Source organism: Anomaloglossus baeobatrachus, chromosome 6, assembly GCF_048569485.1.
Source record: "Anomaloglossus baeobatrachus isolate aAnoBae1 chromosome 6, aAnoBae1.hap1, whole genome shotgun sequence".
Taxonomy (NCBI): Eukaryota; Metazoa; Chordata; class Amphibia; order Anura; family Aromobatidae; genus Anomaloglossus; species Anomaloglossus baeobatrachus.
The window spans coordinates 135,660,161-135,677,497 of NC_134358.1; the positions used below are offsets into that span (position 1 = coordinate 135,660,161).

Sequence of the window (17,337 nt, forward strand, 5' to 3'; positions counted from 1 at the left end):
ATGATTTCCTTGAAAGATGCAGACTTTTTCCTCTACCACTGCTTAAAGAAAATGTCTTGCCAAAACTGGCAGTAGGTTTGGGAATTAATGTTGAGTCCATCTTCAATCCTAAAAGGTCCAATTAGCTCATCTTTAATATAACTAATCTATAGCAGTACCACACCCACATTCACCTTACTGGCATCAGAGTTGAAGTGTAGGTCTGTTGCATTACTGATCAGGACATGGGCCCATCCATCTGGTCCATCAAGATCTACTCTAATCTCATCAGTTCATGACACCTTTAAAAAAAATCTGACTTCAGATACAGTTAGGTCCAGAAAAAGTTTGAACAGTGACACAAGTTTTGTTATTTTAGCTGTTTACCAAAACATATTCAGGATACAGTTATATAATCAATATGAGCTTAATGTGCAGATGCTCAGCTTTAATTATAGGGTATTCACATCCTAATTGGAGTAAGAATTTAGGAATTACAGCTCTTTAATATGTATCTGCCTCTTTTTGAAAGGGCCAAAAGGAATTGGCCAATTATCTCAAAAGTTCTTCAATCAGCTGCATGGGCAATTTACTTGTTAATCAATTATCTATTAAGAAGGTAAAAGGTCTGGAGCTGATTCTAGGTCTGTCATTTTATTTGGAAGCTGTTGCTGTGAAATTACAACATGTGGTCAAAGGAGCTTTCAATGGAAAAGAAACAGACCATCATTAGGCTGAAAATAAAGAATACATCCATCAGTGAAATGGCAGATATGTTAGGAGTGGCCAAATCAACAGTTCTCCCCCCCAAAAAAGAAGAGCACACTTGTGAGCTTGGGAACTCAAAAAGGCCTGAATAAAGTGGTAGACGATTGCAAAATCTTTTCCATGGTGAAGAAAAACCTCATTCACCCAAAACAACATCCACCTAAGTGAACAACATTCTCCACAAAGTAGGTGTTTCAGTATCTTAAGGGGGCTTTACACGGTAGCGATATCGGTAACGATCGGTACTGATATCACTAGCGTGCGTACCCACCCCCATCGTTTGTGCGACACGGACATATCGCTGCCCATCGTGCACAAAATTGCGCTCCCCCGTCACACGGCTTACCTGCCCTGCGACATCGCTCTGGCCGGCGATCCGCCTCCTTTCTAAGGGGGCGGTTCGTTCGGCGTCACAGCGATGTCACACAGCAGGCGTCCAATAGAAGCTGAGGGGCGGAGATGAGCGGGACGTAAACATCCCGCCCACCTCCTTCCTTTCGCATTGGCGGTGAAGGAAGGTAAGGAGATGTTCCTCGCTCCTGCGGTGTCACACATAGTGATATGTGCTGCTGCAGGAACGAGGAACGACATCGCTAATTAGAAATACACGATTTTTGGTTTTAGGACTAATTCTCCACGGCAAACTATGCCAAGTTGGTTGAAGGGGAAAATGTGCTTTTTTATTAGTGGATGGCATAACATTGGAATTGTGAGGCATAGGAAAAAAAAGAAAAATTGTTCCAGAATCAGTGGAATATCAGTAAATGGAGAAGATACAAAGTTTAAATAAAAAAAAAATCCAGACAAAAGTCATTTTTAAGTAGTAGCATGATTGATAAACTTTATTTTTTTATGCAATTAATTAAGAATATTACTGTTTGCAGTTCTGAAAACAGTTTTAATAAGTTCTTGGATCAGTCTAAACCATACAAAATGATATATATTTTTATATAATACATAATATATTTCGATTTGTGTAGATGCCATTTCAACTCAACATCACATCATTTACTATTGCATATACTGTATATACAGTATACCTCATACAGATTAATTCACAAATGTATACAGTAAGTAAAAAAGTTTTAAAAGCCACAAGGAACATGCCTTAGGCTATAGGCATATATGTGTAAAGTTCTTTAGATGATGGTGCTCAAACTGCAGCATGGTTTCTGTGTGGGTTATTCAGATCATATGTCGATCCCTTCTTGAATGCTCTGACTTGTTCTTGCCTTAGTTCTCTTGCAGAAGTCAAAGAAACTCGGTCGGAGCACAAGCCGCAATATACGGACCGCCTGCTGGTCTCCCGACCTAAACTTGAGAGCCTCACATGTTCCTATGATTCTGCTGAGCTCGGTTCAGGAGGTCTTGCATTGCGGTCCGTGCTCAGACCGAGTTTCACGATAATCTCCATGATCCCTTAGTCTATAAAAAAATTAGGCAGACAACCAAACTATATTAATTATGAGAGTGCAGCACATTTGAGTTAAAGAGAATGTAAAATTAGGAAATTATATTGTTTAAATCAGGTTTTTGTGTTTCATATATTTTTTATTTAATCTGGCAATATTTTTTATTTCATATCACTTTTTGTATTAAAAAAACAAAATAATGAAGCAATTTTCACCCTGGACACTAAGGCTATTTTACCCTTCCATGAATAAATTTCAGCAGACTCATATCATAACATTGAAGATTATAATGATAGGCGACACCTCAATACACAGTTGTTAACACAGGATTCATCATTCCCAAGAAGTGAGGTCACTGCTCCCTCTCCCTTTCCATTGGATAATGCAATGCAAAACATATGGTCTGATAAGGTTTTCTCCTACTAAAGTACATGTGTATGTCCTGACAAAACAGGAAGTATGAGTCTATTATATCCTTAGTGGCCAGTGTGAGAATTGCAAGATTACTAATCGTTATATTTAACAGAGACTCTAATTGAAAAAAAACATTGACAAGAGTTTTTAACAATATATTTAATACAAAAACCTGATTTAAACAATAGGTCAATTTCTGATGACATATTACATGTAAAGTGAAGTACATGAGTACAAATTATGGTAGAGTAACATCATTGGCTGGGTAGATAAGCAATTCAGTCCACATATGATGAGAAAGATTACAAGAAACCTCAAAAAATATTTGGATAGATGTTTGTAGAAATAAATGATGTAGGTTTTTTTTTTTTATAAATCCTAATTAACGGTAAAGCTGCACGAATGTGCGTCCATCCTCTTCATCTTCAGCAAGCCACCTTAAATGATGAAAACAGGGATGTCAGATGCAATATCACAAAAAAGCCTCAATCCCACTTGCCTGTAAAATGAATGAGTGGAATGCAAGAAAACAATTGGATTGCACTTGGACCCATGTTTTTCAATGAATCAGTGCTGATCTGCGAGTTTCTATTTTGATACACAGCCAAAATATGCGCACGGCTAGGGGCTGCAGCCTGTAGCTGTATGCTTTAACTGCACTGGGTATCAGAATATATGGAAGGCCCCACACCAATTTATTTATTTATTGTTACACCACTATAGGGACGCAGACAGCATGTGTGATTCCAACGTGTCACACAGGGTGGGGGTGCAGTCTGACTGCAACCAATCACAGACTGATGGTGGGCGGGGGAAGCAGTGAATATATATGAGTATTAATGAGCAGACCAGGAAGCAGTGTGACAGCCATGGGTAAGGTTGGCAAGTATAACGGTGCTTTAGTCTTATTTTCATTCTTTCCTTTTTTCTTAATTGCTATCATTACCCGGGTGTCTGAACCTGAACAGTTACACAGATTTCCCTGAGAACTCATTGTTCGAGGGTCCCTGCACGAACACTAGGTATCTGGTACGGACCTCCCACTTTCCAGTTTGGGTTCACCCATTACTAATTTTAGGTGCTGGAACACCCCTTTAATTGCAGTAGCCAGAGATTAGTAGTGGAATTTAATGGTTAACAACAGTCATCAGGGCTTAGCTCTGATTGGTGCTATTACAGATAGATTCCAGCTTTGGAACACAGACAACATCTGCCTGGTATAGTGCTCAGCTCTCTGTGATTTGATGTTTCTTGCCAGTCTGTCCTGAGGAAGGGAGCTGAGTCTCCCGAAAAGCGTTGACCTGTGCATTGAATAAAGCAACATTAATCTCTAATCCTCATGATCGGTTAGTCATTGGCGCGGCTTGGACACCCTATTCTACTACTCTCTGTTATCTTAATATCCAGTAAAAGAGGATATGTTAACATATGAATTATGGCTGGTTGATAACATAGCATGTCAGCCATAATAAAACCTTTATATGTTAAATATCTACTTTGTTAACATGGGTAATTGTAGAATAATGGATGACTGGCAGATGACCATTGCTTATAGTGTCCCTCCATACATGTTTCGATGCCTCTAAGCATCATATGGGGAATGAGACAAGTATGAGTGGTGGAAAGCATCCGGGGACCCACCATTCAAAGACTCCCCATCACTAATCTACTGCTGACCCAGTAAAATTATAATATTGCTCCATCCTATGTTAAGAGATTCATCTTTTTTCACTGAATAGTATTTACAAGTCATAAAAGTGATTAGCTAAATTACCAATTTCAATAGTATCTTGTAAGTCACCTTTTTTGTTTTTCTGTAAAGCTAATGCTGCTATATAATGAATGCATAGATTGCTTTAGCTGTTATTATACATCTCATTATACTCAATAGAAGAAAACAAGAAACAAAAACAGGGAATTAATTTCCATTATAATTTACCTGTTGCAAGGGAATAGCGCTGCTTCGTTTGTAGATTCTGTAACAATCTCCACCTTTTCCAGGAACCAACCATTACCTGCTCAATAAGGTGATATATAATAATTAAACCTATGAACATATGTACCAAAAAAACAATTTTTTTTTTCTGCTTCAGCTTTTTGAAAAGGCCTACTAGAACAAAAGAAAGCGCAAAGTCACTGTGTTAAAGTTGCTCCTGATTGAATCAAAATTAGGCTCCCTCTGATCAGAAGGCTGCACTCCTGGAAAGAAAACTCTTCCAAAACTCTTCAAAACCAATTTAATAAAAAAGTGCTTCAGGAAACGAAATACTCCTCAAAAAACTCTCGAAAGAAGGGGTGTTTCCTGATGTAGTTTTAACTTAAAAACTGATAGTTTTTTTTAATACCTCAGAAAAAAAGACTGTCTTTGATGAGTTTTTGAAGCAGAAACTCCAGGGTTTTTTTTTTATAAGAGATTTGCATTGTTGATGAGTATTTGGAGATTTCTACTCAGTTTCCGCTACAAAATCTAGTACCTCAGAGGATGTTCACGCTAACATTTTATTCAACCAGACAAAATATATGACTTTTTTACTAAACTCTTTAAAGAGAACCAGCCACCAGTATTTTCATATATAAACTAAAGTCAGTGCTATACTGGCGCTATCTTGCGGATTCTAAGCATGCTTTTAGTTGTGAGATCGGATGTATACTTTCTGAAATACAGACAAGTAAAGTTTGTGAAATTCACTGTTATTTTATGACAGGTGCAACGGAATATCTGGTAGATGGTTCAGGTTTTGTTAGTTATTCCCGCCCCTGTCTGCCTACCTGTCCTTCCTCCCCCTGTCTCTATTATTACTAAGGGAGCATGGAGGGAGGAAGGAAAAGCAGGTAGACAGAGGTGGGAATAACTAGCAAAACCCAACCCACTTATTAGATATTCTGCAGCACCTATCAATCAAATAACAGTGCATTTCACAAACTTTACTTGCCTATATTTTAGAAAGTATTCATCTGATCTCACAACTAAAGCTATGTATAGAATCAGCATGATAGCACCAATATAGCACTGGTTTTAGTTTATATATGAAAATCCTGGTGGTTGGGCCTCTTTAAATCCTCCTCAGGAATGCAAAACTCATCAAAACCTTGGACTTTCTGTTCAGTTTACACTACAAAATTTAGGAAAAATTACTCAATGCGCATGAACCCTTGGGTTATTTATGGAGAAGTTTTTTTTTGTTTCCTGAAGTATTTCCTTTAATGGTTTTGAAGAAATCTTTAAGTACTTTTGCAGGATTTTTTTCCTGAATTGTTTTTTTTCAGCCTTTTGATTGGTCAATGCCTAGTTTGTAGCATTTCCCAACAGGAGACAATTCAAGCAAGTAACATCCACTTTCTTTTTTCCCACCAGGTTTTTTTTGAACACCTGAAGTACGTAAAATGCTCAATAGACTGAACATATAAATAGCAAGTCGATTTCCCATAGAAATGAATCATAAGATTTTTTTAGCGTTTTCTGAATGTTTTTTTCTGGCATTTTTAGAAGCGATCCCACTCAAAAACACTGGAAAAAGTCACAGTGTGAAAATACCCATAGACCACTATTTTAAGAGTTCGTGTGCAGTAATCATCTATATTAAAAGGTATAACTTTACATTTAAAAACTGAATGTGAATTTTCAACTATTTCAATACACAAGTATCAAAAGTAAATGAGTCTCCTGCATTGAGAGTTAACACGAAGAATAAGGCCTAAGCCACACGGCGAGAAAATCGGTGCGAGTGGAGTGCGATAAAACATTGCATTCCACTCGGACCAATTCTAGCCTATGTGTCAGCACACATGAGCGATTATTTTCTCAGCCGTAATCGGACCGAGAAAACAATCGCAGCATGCTGCGATTGCAATGCGAGACTCTTTCTCTCGCACTCATTCAAGTGAATTGGGTGAAAGAAAAATCGCACTGCACTCGCAGTACACAGATGTACCGCGCGTGCAGAGCGAGCATCGCAATAGCCGGCTACGGAGGAAAGAGGGAGATAAATCCCTCCCTCCCCTCCACAGCATTGGCTCTCCCCTCCTCAGCGCAGAGCCACCCCTCCTAAGTGCTGGCCCGCCCCCCGCAGCTGAGGTCCGCTTGCACAGTCGGACCTCAGTCGCATGGATACTAGCATGACACTCGGCTCCTGCTGTGCTGCCAGCGTGAGACGAGTGTCATGCGAGCATCGCACTAGTGCCCCGTGTGGCCCCGGCCTAACAATACTATCTGAAACAATCAAATATCTATATAAAGACACTTTTTCCCAATTTTTTGTGCTGTGTATATCTTTGTGTTATGTTACTTATTAACAGATTTAACAGGTACTCGATTATTTCTTGCAATGCTTTGTTTGATTTCAGTTAATTTTCTGTCCCAGTAAATAGCTTTGCTCGCTTGGCTGCTTTCAACGGCCTGCGCCTGAGGGATCTCTACCTTAAAGCTTATTAGGAAAATGATTTCCCTTCTAAGCTCGCCCATTTGTCCAGGATTCGCTGGAGTCTTTAAATGTGCAGTTCACCTTTTGTGACTCTGAGCATAAATAATGTAGTAAGTTACAATAAATTATATCCTTTTCTGGCAGAACATGAGTTCACATTAGGTTATCCTGCCATTCATGGAATTCTTCACTCTATATTTTATGTTTCTACCAATCTGTATTTAGTCCAAGATAAGAAAAAAATTATGACTCCCTGTTTATTCTGTTAAAAGCTGGATCCTTCATTACTCGACACACAAAATGAACGAAATCAGAAACACGTGTAAAATCTTTGACGCATTTTGGACAATGCACATCTTTACTAATAGCTGTTTTAGGGACTGTAGTTTCTATTGATATACTTAATCTGTATTTACTCATTACATTGCATAAAATAGTCAAGGTTAACCCCTTCAGCCCCCGGGCGTTTTCCGTTTTTAATTTTTTTTTGCTCCCCGCTTCCGAGAGCCATAACTTTTTTATTTTTCTGTTAACCCCTTCACGACCGGCCGATTTTTCGCTTTCCGTTTTTTTTTCGCCATTCTTTTTCTGAGAGACATACCTTTTTTATTTTTCAGTCAATATGGTCATGTGAGCGCTCATTTTTTGCGGAACGAGCTGTACTTTTAAATGAAACCATCAGTTTTACCATCTAGTGTACTGGAAAACGTCAAAAAAAATCCAAATGCAGAAAAATTGCAAAAAAAGTGCGATAGCACTATGGTTTTTGAGATATTGTATTCACTGTGTTCACTATATGGTAAAACTGATATGTGGGTGTGATGCCTCAGGTCAGTGCGAGTTCGTAGACACCAAACATATATAGGTTTACTTTTATATAAGGGGTTAAAAAAAAATCGGAAGTTTGCCGAAAAAAGTGGCGCACGTTTTACGCCATATTCCGTGACCCGTAGCGTTCTCATTTTTCGGGATCTATGGTTCAGTGACGGCTTATTTTTTGCGTCTCGAGCTGACGTTTTTAACGGTACCATTTTTGCGCAGATGCTACGTTTTGATCGCCTCTTATTGCATTTTGCGCAAAAGTTGTGGCGACAAAAAAACGTCGTTTTGGCGTTTGGAATTTTTTTGCCGCTACGCCGTATACTGACCAGATTAATTGATTTTATATTTTGATAGATCGGGCGTTTCTGAACGCGGCGATACCAAATGTGTGTATATTTTTTATTATTTTAACCTTTTAATTCTCAATGGGGCGAATGGGGGGTGATTTGAACTTTTAGGTTTTTTTGTTTTTTTTAATTTTTTAAAACTTTTTTTTAACTTTTTTTGTTATTTTACTAGTCCCCCTAGGGGGCTATTGCGATCAGCAATCCGATCGCTCTGCAGTATCTACTGATCACAGCTACACAGCTGTAAACAGCAGATACGCTATCTTTCTCTTTTGCTGTGCCGCTGGCACAGCGAAAGTGAAAGCAAGTCATGTGTAGTACAGGAGTCATCACATGACCCTGTGCTACCATGACAACTATCGGAAGTCACGTGATCGCGTCACGTGACTTCCGGTATCGGGCGGTAAGTAAAACTTTACCGTGATCGCGCTTATAATGGCGCTGTCACGTATTGACAGCGTCATTTAAGGGGTTAATCGGCACGAGCAGATAACGATTCTGCTCGTGCCTAGCAGGCACACATCTCAGCTGTGAAAATCAGCTGAGATGTGCGTCGATCGCGGCATGCTGCCGCCAGAGGACCGCGGGCAGTAACATTATGACATTTAGGACGTAATTTTACTGCCCGCGGTCATTAAGGGGTTAATCTTTCCACATGAGGGCTTGTTTTTTGTGGGACGAGTTGTACTTTTACATGAAACCATAAGTTTTACCATATAGTGTACTGGAAAACAGCAAAAAAATCCAAGTGTGGAAAAACTGCAAAAAAAAGTGTGATCGCACAATAGTTTTTGGGATATTTTGTTCACCATGTTCACTATATGGTAAACTGATGTGTCATTGTGATGCCTGAGGTCAGTGCGAGTTTGTAGACGCCAAACATATATAGGTTTACTTGTGTCTAAGGGGTTAAAAAAAAATCACAAGCATGTCCAAAAAAGTGGCGCACGTTTTGCGCCATTTTCCAAAACCTGTAGCGTTCTCAATTTTCGTGATCTATGACTCAGTTATGGTTTACTTTTTGCGTCTCGAGCTGACGTTTCTAATGGTACTAATTTTGCGCAGATGCTACATTTTGATCGCCTGTCATTGCATTTTGCGCAAAACTTGCGGCGACAAAAAAATGTAATTTTGACATTTGGAATTCTTTTGCCACTACGCTGTTTACTGATCAGATGAATTGATTTTACATTTTGATAGATCGGGTATTTCTGAATGCGGCAATACCAAATATGTGTGTATTTTTTTATTTTTTTAACCGTTTAATTTTCAATGGGGTGAAAGGGGGGTGATTTGAACTTTTAGGTTTTTTTATTTTTTTAAAACTTTTTATTTTACTTTGTTTTATTTTACTAGTCTCCCTAGGGGACTATAACGATCAGTAATCTGATTGCTCTGCCATATATGTAGATCTCAGCTACAGAGCTGAGATCTGCAGATATGCTGCTTTACTCTCAGTGCTGGCACTATGCTGGCACTGAGAGAAAGTGACTCATGTTAGCTACAGGCGTTATCACATGACCCTGTCCTACCATGGTAACCACCGGAAGTCACGTGATCACGCATGTGACTTCCGGTGGGGGCGGCGGTAAGTAAAAGTAATGGCCGCGCGCATATACATCTCGCTGCCAGATTTTGGCAGCGAGATGTAAGGAGTTAAAAGTTGCAGGTGGAATGGGATTCCACTCGTAAATTGCAGGCACACATGTCGGTTATTGAAATCAGCTGATATGTGCATGGATTGCCGCGGCCTGCCCACGGCAGGGGGCGGGGATTAATCTCACACGATCCATGACAGATATCTGCGTCATGGGTCGTGAAGGGGTTAATAGACTCAAATTATAACCTGAAGCTTCTGGACATCAGTTAAAAAAAAGTAACTGTTATGACTGAGCCCTACCACTTACACGGGGATGGACAAACCAGGAGAGGTGTAAAGCCTGCAATTCACAGGTCACTATACACACTAGGAGAAGGCCTAAATCTGACCCTGATTTGTCTTTGCCTGACCACAGAGGTTAACATCCTAAGATTACGCAATGGTGCCTGCACTCAATGTCAGCATCCTCAATTACAAACAAAGTGTGGCACAAAACATCAAGAACCATAAAGAAAGTGTAAACAAGCAAAGAGTGAGACACAGGGCTCAGAATGTGTTCACACAGTCTTACAGGGAAGATAAAGATAACTGAAAGAAACCCAAAAGGCATATGGAATACAGTGATGGAAATAATTATTTGATCCCTTCCTGATTTTGTAAGTTTACCCACTGACAAAGACATGAACAGTATATAATTTAAAGAGTAGATTAATTTTAACCACTTAACGACCCATGACGTACTGGGTACGTCATGGATCGTGTGCCGGTAAGCCCCTCCCCCTGCCGCCGGTAGGCGGCGGCGATCCGCGCACATATCAGCTGTTATCAACAGCTGACATGTGTGCCTGCTAGCCACGGGTGGAATCCCTTCCACCCGCGGCTATTAACCCCTTACATTTTGCTGCCAAAATCTTGGCAGCGATATGTATATGGGCGCCGCCATGACAGTCACTTACCCCGCCCCCACCGGAAGTCACGTGACATGATCACGTGACTTTCGGCGGTTGCCATGGTAGCACAGGGTCATGTGATGACGCCTGTAGCTAACATGACTCACTTCTTCTCAATGCCGGAATACAGCCGGCATTGAAAGTGAAGCAGCAAATCTGCAGTTCTCAGCTCTGTAGCTGAGATCTGCAGATAGTGCAGAGCGATCGGATTGCTGATCGCTATAGCCCCCTAGGGGGACTAGTAAAATAAAAAAAAAAGTAAAAAAAAAAGTTTTAAAAAAATTAAAAAAAAAATTAAAAAACCTAAAAGTTCAAATCACCCCCCTTTCACCCCATTGAAAATTTAAGGGTTAAAAAAAATAAAAAATACACACATATTTGGTATCGCCACGTTCAGAAATACCCGATCTATCAAAATATAAAATCAATGAATCTGATCAGTAAACGGCGTAGCGGCAAAAAAATTCCAAACGCCAAAATTACGTTTTTTGGTCGCCGCAAATTTTGCACAAAATGCAATAACAGGCAATCAAAACATAGCATCTGTGCAAAAATACCGTTAAAAACGTCAGGTCGAGACGCAAAAAATAAGCCATCACTGAGCCTCAGATCCTGAAAAATGAGAACGCTACGGGTTTTGGAAAATGGCGTAAAACGTGCACCACGTTTTTTGGACAAGCTTGTGAATTTTTTTTAACCCCTTAGATACAAGTAAACCTATACATGTTTAGTGTGTACAAACTCACACCGACCTGAGGCATCACATAGATATCTCAGTTTTACCATAAAGTGAACACAGTGAATAAAATATCCCAAAAACTATTGTACGATCACACTTTTTTTGCAATTTTTCCGCACTTGGAATTTTTTTGCCATTTTCCAGTACACTATATGGTAAAACTTATGGTTTCATTTAAAAGTACAACTCGTTCCGCAAAAAACAAGCTCTCATATGGCAAGATTGATGGAAAAATAAAAAAGTTATGCCTCTCGGAAAAAGGGGAGCAAAAAACAAAAACGCAAAAACAAAGTGCCCGGGGGCTGAAGGGGTTAACAGTAAGAGATAGAATATCCAAACTAAAATCCAGAAAATCATATTGCATAAATTATATACATTTTGCAGAGAGAAATAAGTATTTGATCCCCTACCAACCATTAAGAGTTCTGGCTTCTACAAATCAGTTAGACAGTCCTATTCAACTCGTTACCTGCATTAAAGACAGCTGTCTTAAATTGACTCCTGTCCACACACTCAAATAATTAGTCAGACTCTAACCTTTACAACCATGGGCAAGGCCAAAGAGCTTTAGGATGTCGGGGACAAGATCATAGACCTGCACAAAGCTACAAAATGGGCTACAAAACCATAAACAACATCCTGGGTGAGAAGGAGACAACTGTTGGTGCAATAGTAAGAAAATGGGAGAAATACAAAATGAGTGTCAATCGACATCACACCTTGTGGAGTATCAAATCTCACCTCGTGGGGTATCCAGGATCATGAAGAAGGTGAGAGATCAGCCTAAAACTACACAGGGGAACTTTATAATGATCTCAAGGTAGCTGGGACCACTGTGACTAAGATAACCATTGGTAACACATTACGCCATAATGGCTTAAAATCTGGTAGTGCCCACAAAGTCCCACTGCTCAAGAAGGCAGATGTGCAGGCATGTCTGAAGTCTGCCAATGAACATCTGTATGATTCTGAGAGTGGTTGGGAGAAGTTGCTATGGTCAGATGAGACAAAAATTTAACTCTTTGGCCTTAACTCATCTCGCCATGTTTGGAGGAAGAGAAATGCTGCCTATGACCCAAGTCCCCACTGTCAAGCATGGAGGTGGAAACATTATGTTTTGGGGGTGTTTCTCTGCTAAGGGCACAGGACTACTGCACCACATCAATGGGACAATGGATGGAGCCATGTACCATAAAATCCTGACTGAGAACCTCCTTCCCTCCACTAGGACATTAAAAATGGGTTGTGGCTTGGTCTTTCAGAACAACAATGACCTAAACCATACAGCCAAGGCAACAAATGAGTGGCTTAAAAAGAAGCACATTAAGGTCATGGAGTGGCATAACCAGTCTCCAGTCCTTAATCCCACAGAAAACTTATGGAGGGAGCTGAAGCTTCGCGTTGCCAAGCGACAGCCTGGAAATCTTAATGATTTAGAGATGATCTGGAAAGAGGAGTGGACCAAAATTCCTCCTGACATGTGCGCAAACCTCATGATCAACTACAAAAAATGTTTGACTGCTGTGCTTGCCAACAAGAGTTTTGCCACCAAGTATTAAGTCTTGTTTGCCAGAGGGATCAAATACTTATTTCTCTCTGCAAAATACAAATACATTTATATAATTTATACATTGTGATTTTCTGGATTTTATTTTGGATATTCTATCTCTCACTGTTAAAATTAGCCTATCCTTAAAATTATAAACTGTTCATGTCTTTGTCAGTGGGCAAATTTAAAAAATCAGCAAGGGATCAAATAATTATTTCCTTCACTGTACGTGGAAACCCCCCAATGCTAAACTTAACAGAATAGGCAAAGGAAAGGAAAGACAAGAGAACTATCAGATCTAGCAGACAAAGACAAAACAGGCTTGATTCAACAGGGAGGGAAACAGACCACATAACCAGAGGTCACCGGCTCGAGCCCTGGAATTCAGCAAGAACAGTATCCCCTTTCTACAAGGGACCACTGGACCCTCAGAAACCCCCATTCTCTGATGACGCAGATGGAACTTTCTTATCAAGTGATCTACATAAAGATCGTCCAAATTAACCCAGGAGTGAACCTTCCACTTGGCAGCATACTGCAAACGGTGCTTGTCCCACCTGTGTGACGCCCTGGCAAAACCAGGTAGTCACACATAGGCCCCCGCATAACACCTTCCCTCACAGGGTTACATACAGCCAACCTGAAACCCTAGTCACCCCCCTCAGGGCAAGACAGGCACACCAGTGGGCGGGACCAGGCGGTTAGGGAACGCCCACCTAGGGGTCTAGACAGCCCAGGGCGGGAAAACAAGCAGATTAAGTTTGGAGTTCAAGTTGAAAGGAGTGGAGGCTGGAGTTAGGTGTAGGTCTAGCAGAGGAGAAACTCAAGTTGAACAGTGCCAGGGTTGGAGCCCTGGTACATTGGCTAAGTGGCAGACGGTGGTCTCCGTCGGCAGGCGAAGGGAAGCCGGAGATCCGAGGTGGACCAGGACAGGGTTGGAGCCCGCTGGTACCGACACCAAAGACCCGACCCGGAAACTGTACACAGAGGGGGTACTCGGACCCTGAAGCCAGGACCGGAACCAACGGCTTAGCTAATCAACCGATTGAGGGCAGGATTATAGGTCCTGTCCCAACCAAAGTCCCAAAAGCAGACAACCACCCACAGAGAGAGATAGGGCAATCGCCAGGGCCCATAGATCCCACAGGTCAGCGTCAGCGGGCACGGCTCCTCAGGTACACAACAAGTCGGGAGTGGACTCCCGTGTTCCATACCGGGAAGTCCAACACAAGCAAACATAGTGCAGAGGAAAAAGACGGCAACCACCAGCCCGGGTGGGGGACCAGAGTACAACTGGCCGCAGCGGCTGGCCACCAGCACCTTGGTTTACCAAAAGACTCATGTGATTCATTTAATTGTGAGTAACCAAACATCCCCTGGTACGTTTGGGCACGCAAGCCCCTGTCATACCATACCCTGCACAGAGACACTGGGTCCCGGGGCAACCATCCCTACCCACGGAGGGGTTAACATCCAGCTGCCACTACATCTCCCCCGGGTGTCCCACAACACCGTCGGTGGCGTCACGAACTGAACACGGCCAAGGCCGTACAACTACATCCCCCTTTTCATTTGGCGTGTCCGCGTGACCCCCGGGTTCGGAGGATCCCTCGAGCTACACAGCGGGTTCAGATCCGAGCAGCCCGGCTGCTACAGGCATGGGGGCGGCACACCCCAAAAACTGGCGTCACGAACAGGATTGTAACCCATCCACCTACCTGGTGGAAGTGCGCCTTGATTTGGACAGTCAGCGGTGATCCGTTGAAAAATTTCCAGAAGTCGCCATTTTGCCGCCATTTTTAGGCACGAAAAACTACAGCCCAGTGTCTTCTCCCCCGAGAAAGGGCGCAAAGCTGAAGCCCCGCCCCCTGGGAACACGGCCGGAAGGAAGACCTTGAGGCCGAAAATGAAACTAACCTGCCGCACAAGGGAGTGCTTGCAAAAGACCAAGGGGGGGGGCGGGCGAAGAGTCTGCAGCATGTGACCCGAGCATATAAAGGGCAGAGACGCCAGGACTCTGCTACCCCTTTTGTTCCTGGACACGGACGGAGAAAGATGGCTGAACAGTCTGGCAAACCCATGGTGGAGGAACCCGTGCCCGGAACAGCCGACTGGGTGGAAGCTCAGACGGACCGAATGTGCCGCAGAATCCAGGCTCAGACCACCTTCCTGCTAAAGCGATGGATGGCCGATATGGCGGAGCTGGCTGCAGCCGTTGGGGCCCACGAAGTGGAGGCGACCTCGGAGGAGCGGGTAAGCGACCCATGCCCCTATGTCCCACCGGGACTGGCCCACCAGGCCAAGGGGCCCGGTCTGCCCCCGTCCGCCACGCCGCCTCCCTCGCTGCCCGTACCTGTAGCTGACACCCTGCTCGGCCCGCAGCCACAAGCAATGGCAGCGGTGCCCGCCCCATCTGCCTGTGAGGACCCGCCAGTGGAATCCTCAGGCCGCGAGCACTCCACCACCCCGGAACCCGCACCAGCTCCAAGCCAGACTGAGGCCCGGAAGACCTCCCCTCCGGCCCCGAGCGAGGCCGCAACCCCGACGACATCACTCCCATTCCCAGAGAAGGCAGCGCACTCAATGACGACGGCCCCGGCAGTCCGCCCAGCCGCAGCAGAGGCGGCGCCCGACCGGAAGTCAGCAGTGGCTGAGACGTCGACCGTTCCACAGTTCCCGCTCCCGGCTGAGGCGCAGCCGGGATGCACCTGCAGGGCAGCAGAGCGGGCCATGACACAGTGGAGCTCTCCATTGCCAGTGGTGCCGGTCGTAGCCGGCACGGAGGGTGTCCGGCTGGGCTCGGCCCTCGCGCAGGTGGAAACGGAGTACGAGGCCAGTGCCCCATATTGGGAGTGGCAGCGGCGCCAGCTGAAGAAGGAGATCGCGGCCCGGGAGAAGAGAAAGGCGGAGGTGCTGTCCCGGACATACACCAAAAAAGATCACCTCCGGAATGCCACTTACCAGGTGCGGGGCCCAGCATATCAAGGGCAGGTCCGACACTTCAATGCCCAGAGAGGATGGGGCTTCATATATGAGCCGGGCCTGGAGGCCGAGATCTTTGTATCCCGGAGGGATGTGGCCCATCACCTGCCTGTTGGCCACCCAGACCGAGACCTGGAGCCCGGAGAAATGGTCTTGTACACCCGGCACTGCGGAGAGAGGGGGTGGTTCGCCCTCGACGTGAGGAAGTGGGTGAAGATGGGTGCCCAGCTGCACACTTGCCCCTCTCCGCCATCTTCACCTGATTAAAAGTTAAGGTAGCGGAAACCCGGCTACCCCAGTTATACAAGTCCCCGTTGGGACCGGTTACAGTTGAAAAGTTCTTAAAGTTTTAAAAATGGACCACGGCTTTCGACTGGAAAGCCAACCTAAAAACTATTGGGCCTTGTAAATAGTCCCTGGCCACCCTTCTTACCCTGCTGCAGTCTCTGGAGAGGCTGATTGGAGGAAGGGCCTGCTGTAGAGTAGGTCGAGGCCCAGTCACCATTGAGACCGGTGGCCATCCTCCAGACCAGGGGTCCCGGACTTGGGGTGCGTGACAAAAAGACTGCCGGGTAAGGAACTTTTTACCCGGCCCGCAAGGGCAACACATGGACCTGTCTTGGACTTGGACAAGGGGAGCGCACCTGTGCTTAGCAGCAGCACCAGGGGGCAAGTTGTTTTGGGTGGGGGTGCAGTGAGAAGGACCCGGTCCATCCCGGTTAAATGTGAAACGTTTAAGCAATGTGCCTCCCATAAGGGAAGAAAACCAATGTATGTAATGTTAGTATACTTATAAGCTGTTCTCCTTTTTCTATTTCCAGTTCCAGTTAAATAAATGTTGGTGGTCGGACAGCCTGTAGATGGTCTGTATTAAACCAAGGGGGAATGTGACGCCCTAGCAAAACCAGGTAGTCACACATAAGCCCCCGCATAACACCTTCCCTCACAGGGTTACATACAGCAGACCTGAAACCCTAGTCACCCCCCTCAGGGCAAGACAGGCACACCAGTGGGCGGGACCAGGCGGTTAGGGAACGCCCACCTAGGGGTCTAGACAACTCGGGGCGGAAAAACAAGCAGATTAAGTTTGGAGTTCAAGTTCAGAGGAGTGGAGGCTAGAGTTAGGTGTAGCTCTAGCAGAGGAGAAACTCAAGTTGAACGGTGCCAGGGTTGGAGCCCTGGTACCTTGGCTAGGTGGCAGACGGTGGTCTCCGTCGGCAGACGACGGGAAGACAGCAGCCAGAGATCCGAGGTGGACCGGGACAGGGTTGGAGCCCACTGGTACTGACACCAGAGACCCGACCCGGAAACCATACACAGAGGGGGTACTCGGACCCTGAAGCCAGGACTGGAA

The 17,337-nt window shown here is 44.0% G+C and overlaps 1 protein-coding gene across 1 annotated transcript in view; it reads right to left on the reverse strand.

Annotated features, from left to right (window-relative positions):
* Positions 1 to 2,313: 2,313 nt before the first annotated feature.
* The window catches only part of RP1 (RP1 axonemal microtubule associated), a 752,859-nt gene continuing 737,835 nt past the window's right edge, over positions 2,314 to 17,337 (reverse strand). Inside the window, exons 57-58 of the mRNA XM_075316343.1 lie at positions 4,513 to 4,588; positions 2,314 to 3,010 (exon numbers count right to left, since the gene is read on the reverse strand). Of these exons, the coding sequence (XP_075172458.1) occupies positions 2,956 to 3,010; positions 4,513 to 4,588 (131 nt within the window). The 3' untranslated portion in view covers positions 2,314 to 2,955. The remainder of the gene's footprint in view (positions 3,011 to 4,512; positions 4,589 to 17,337) is intronic.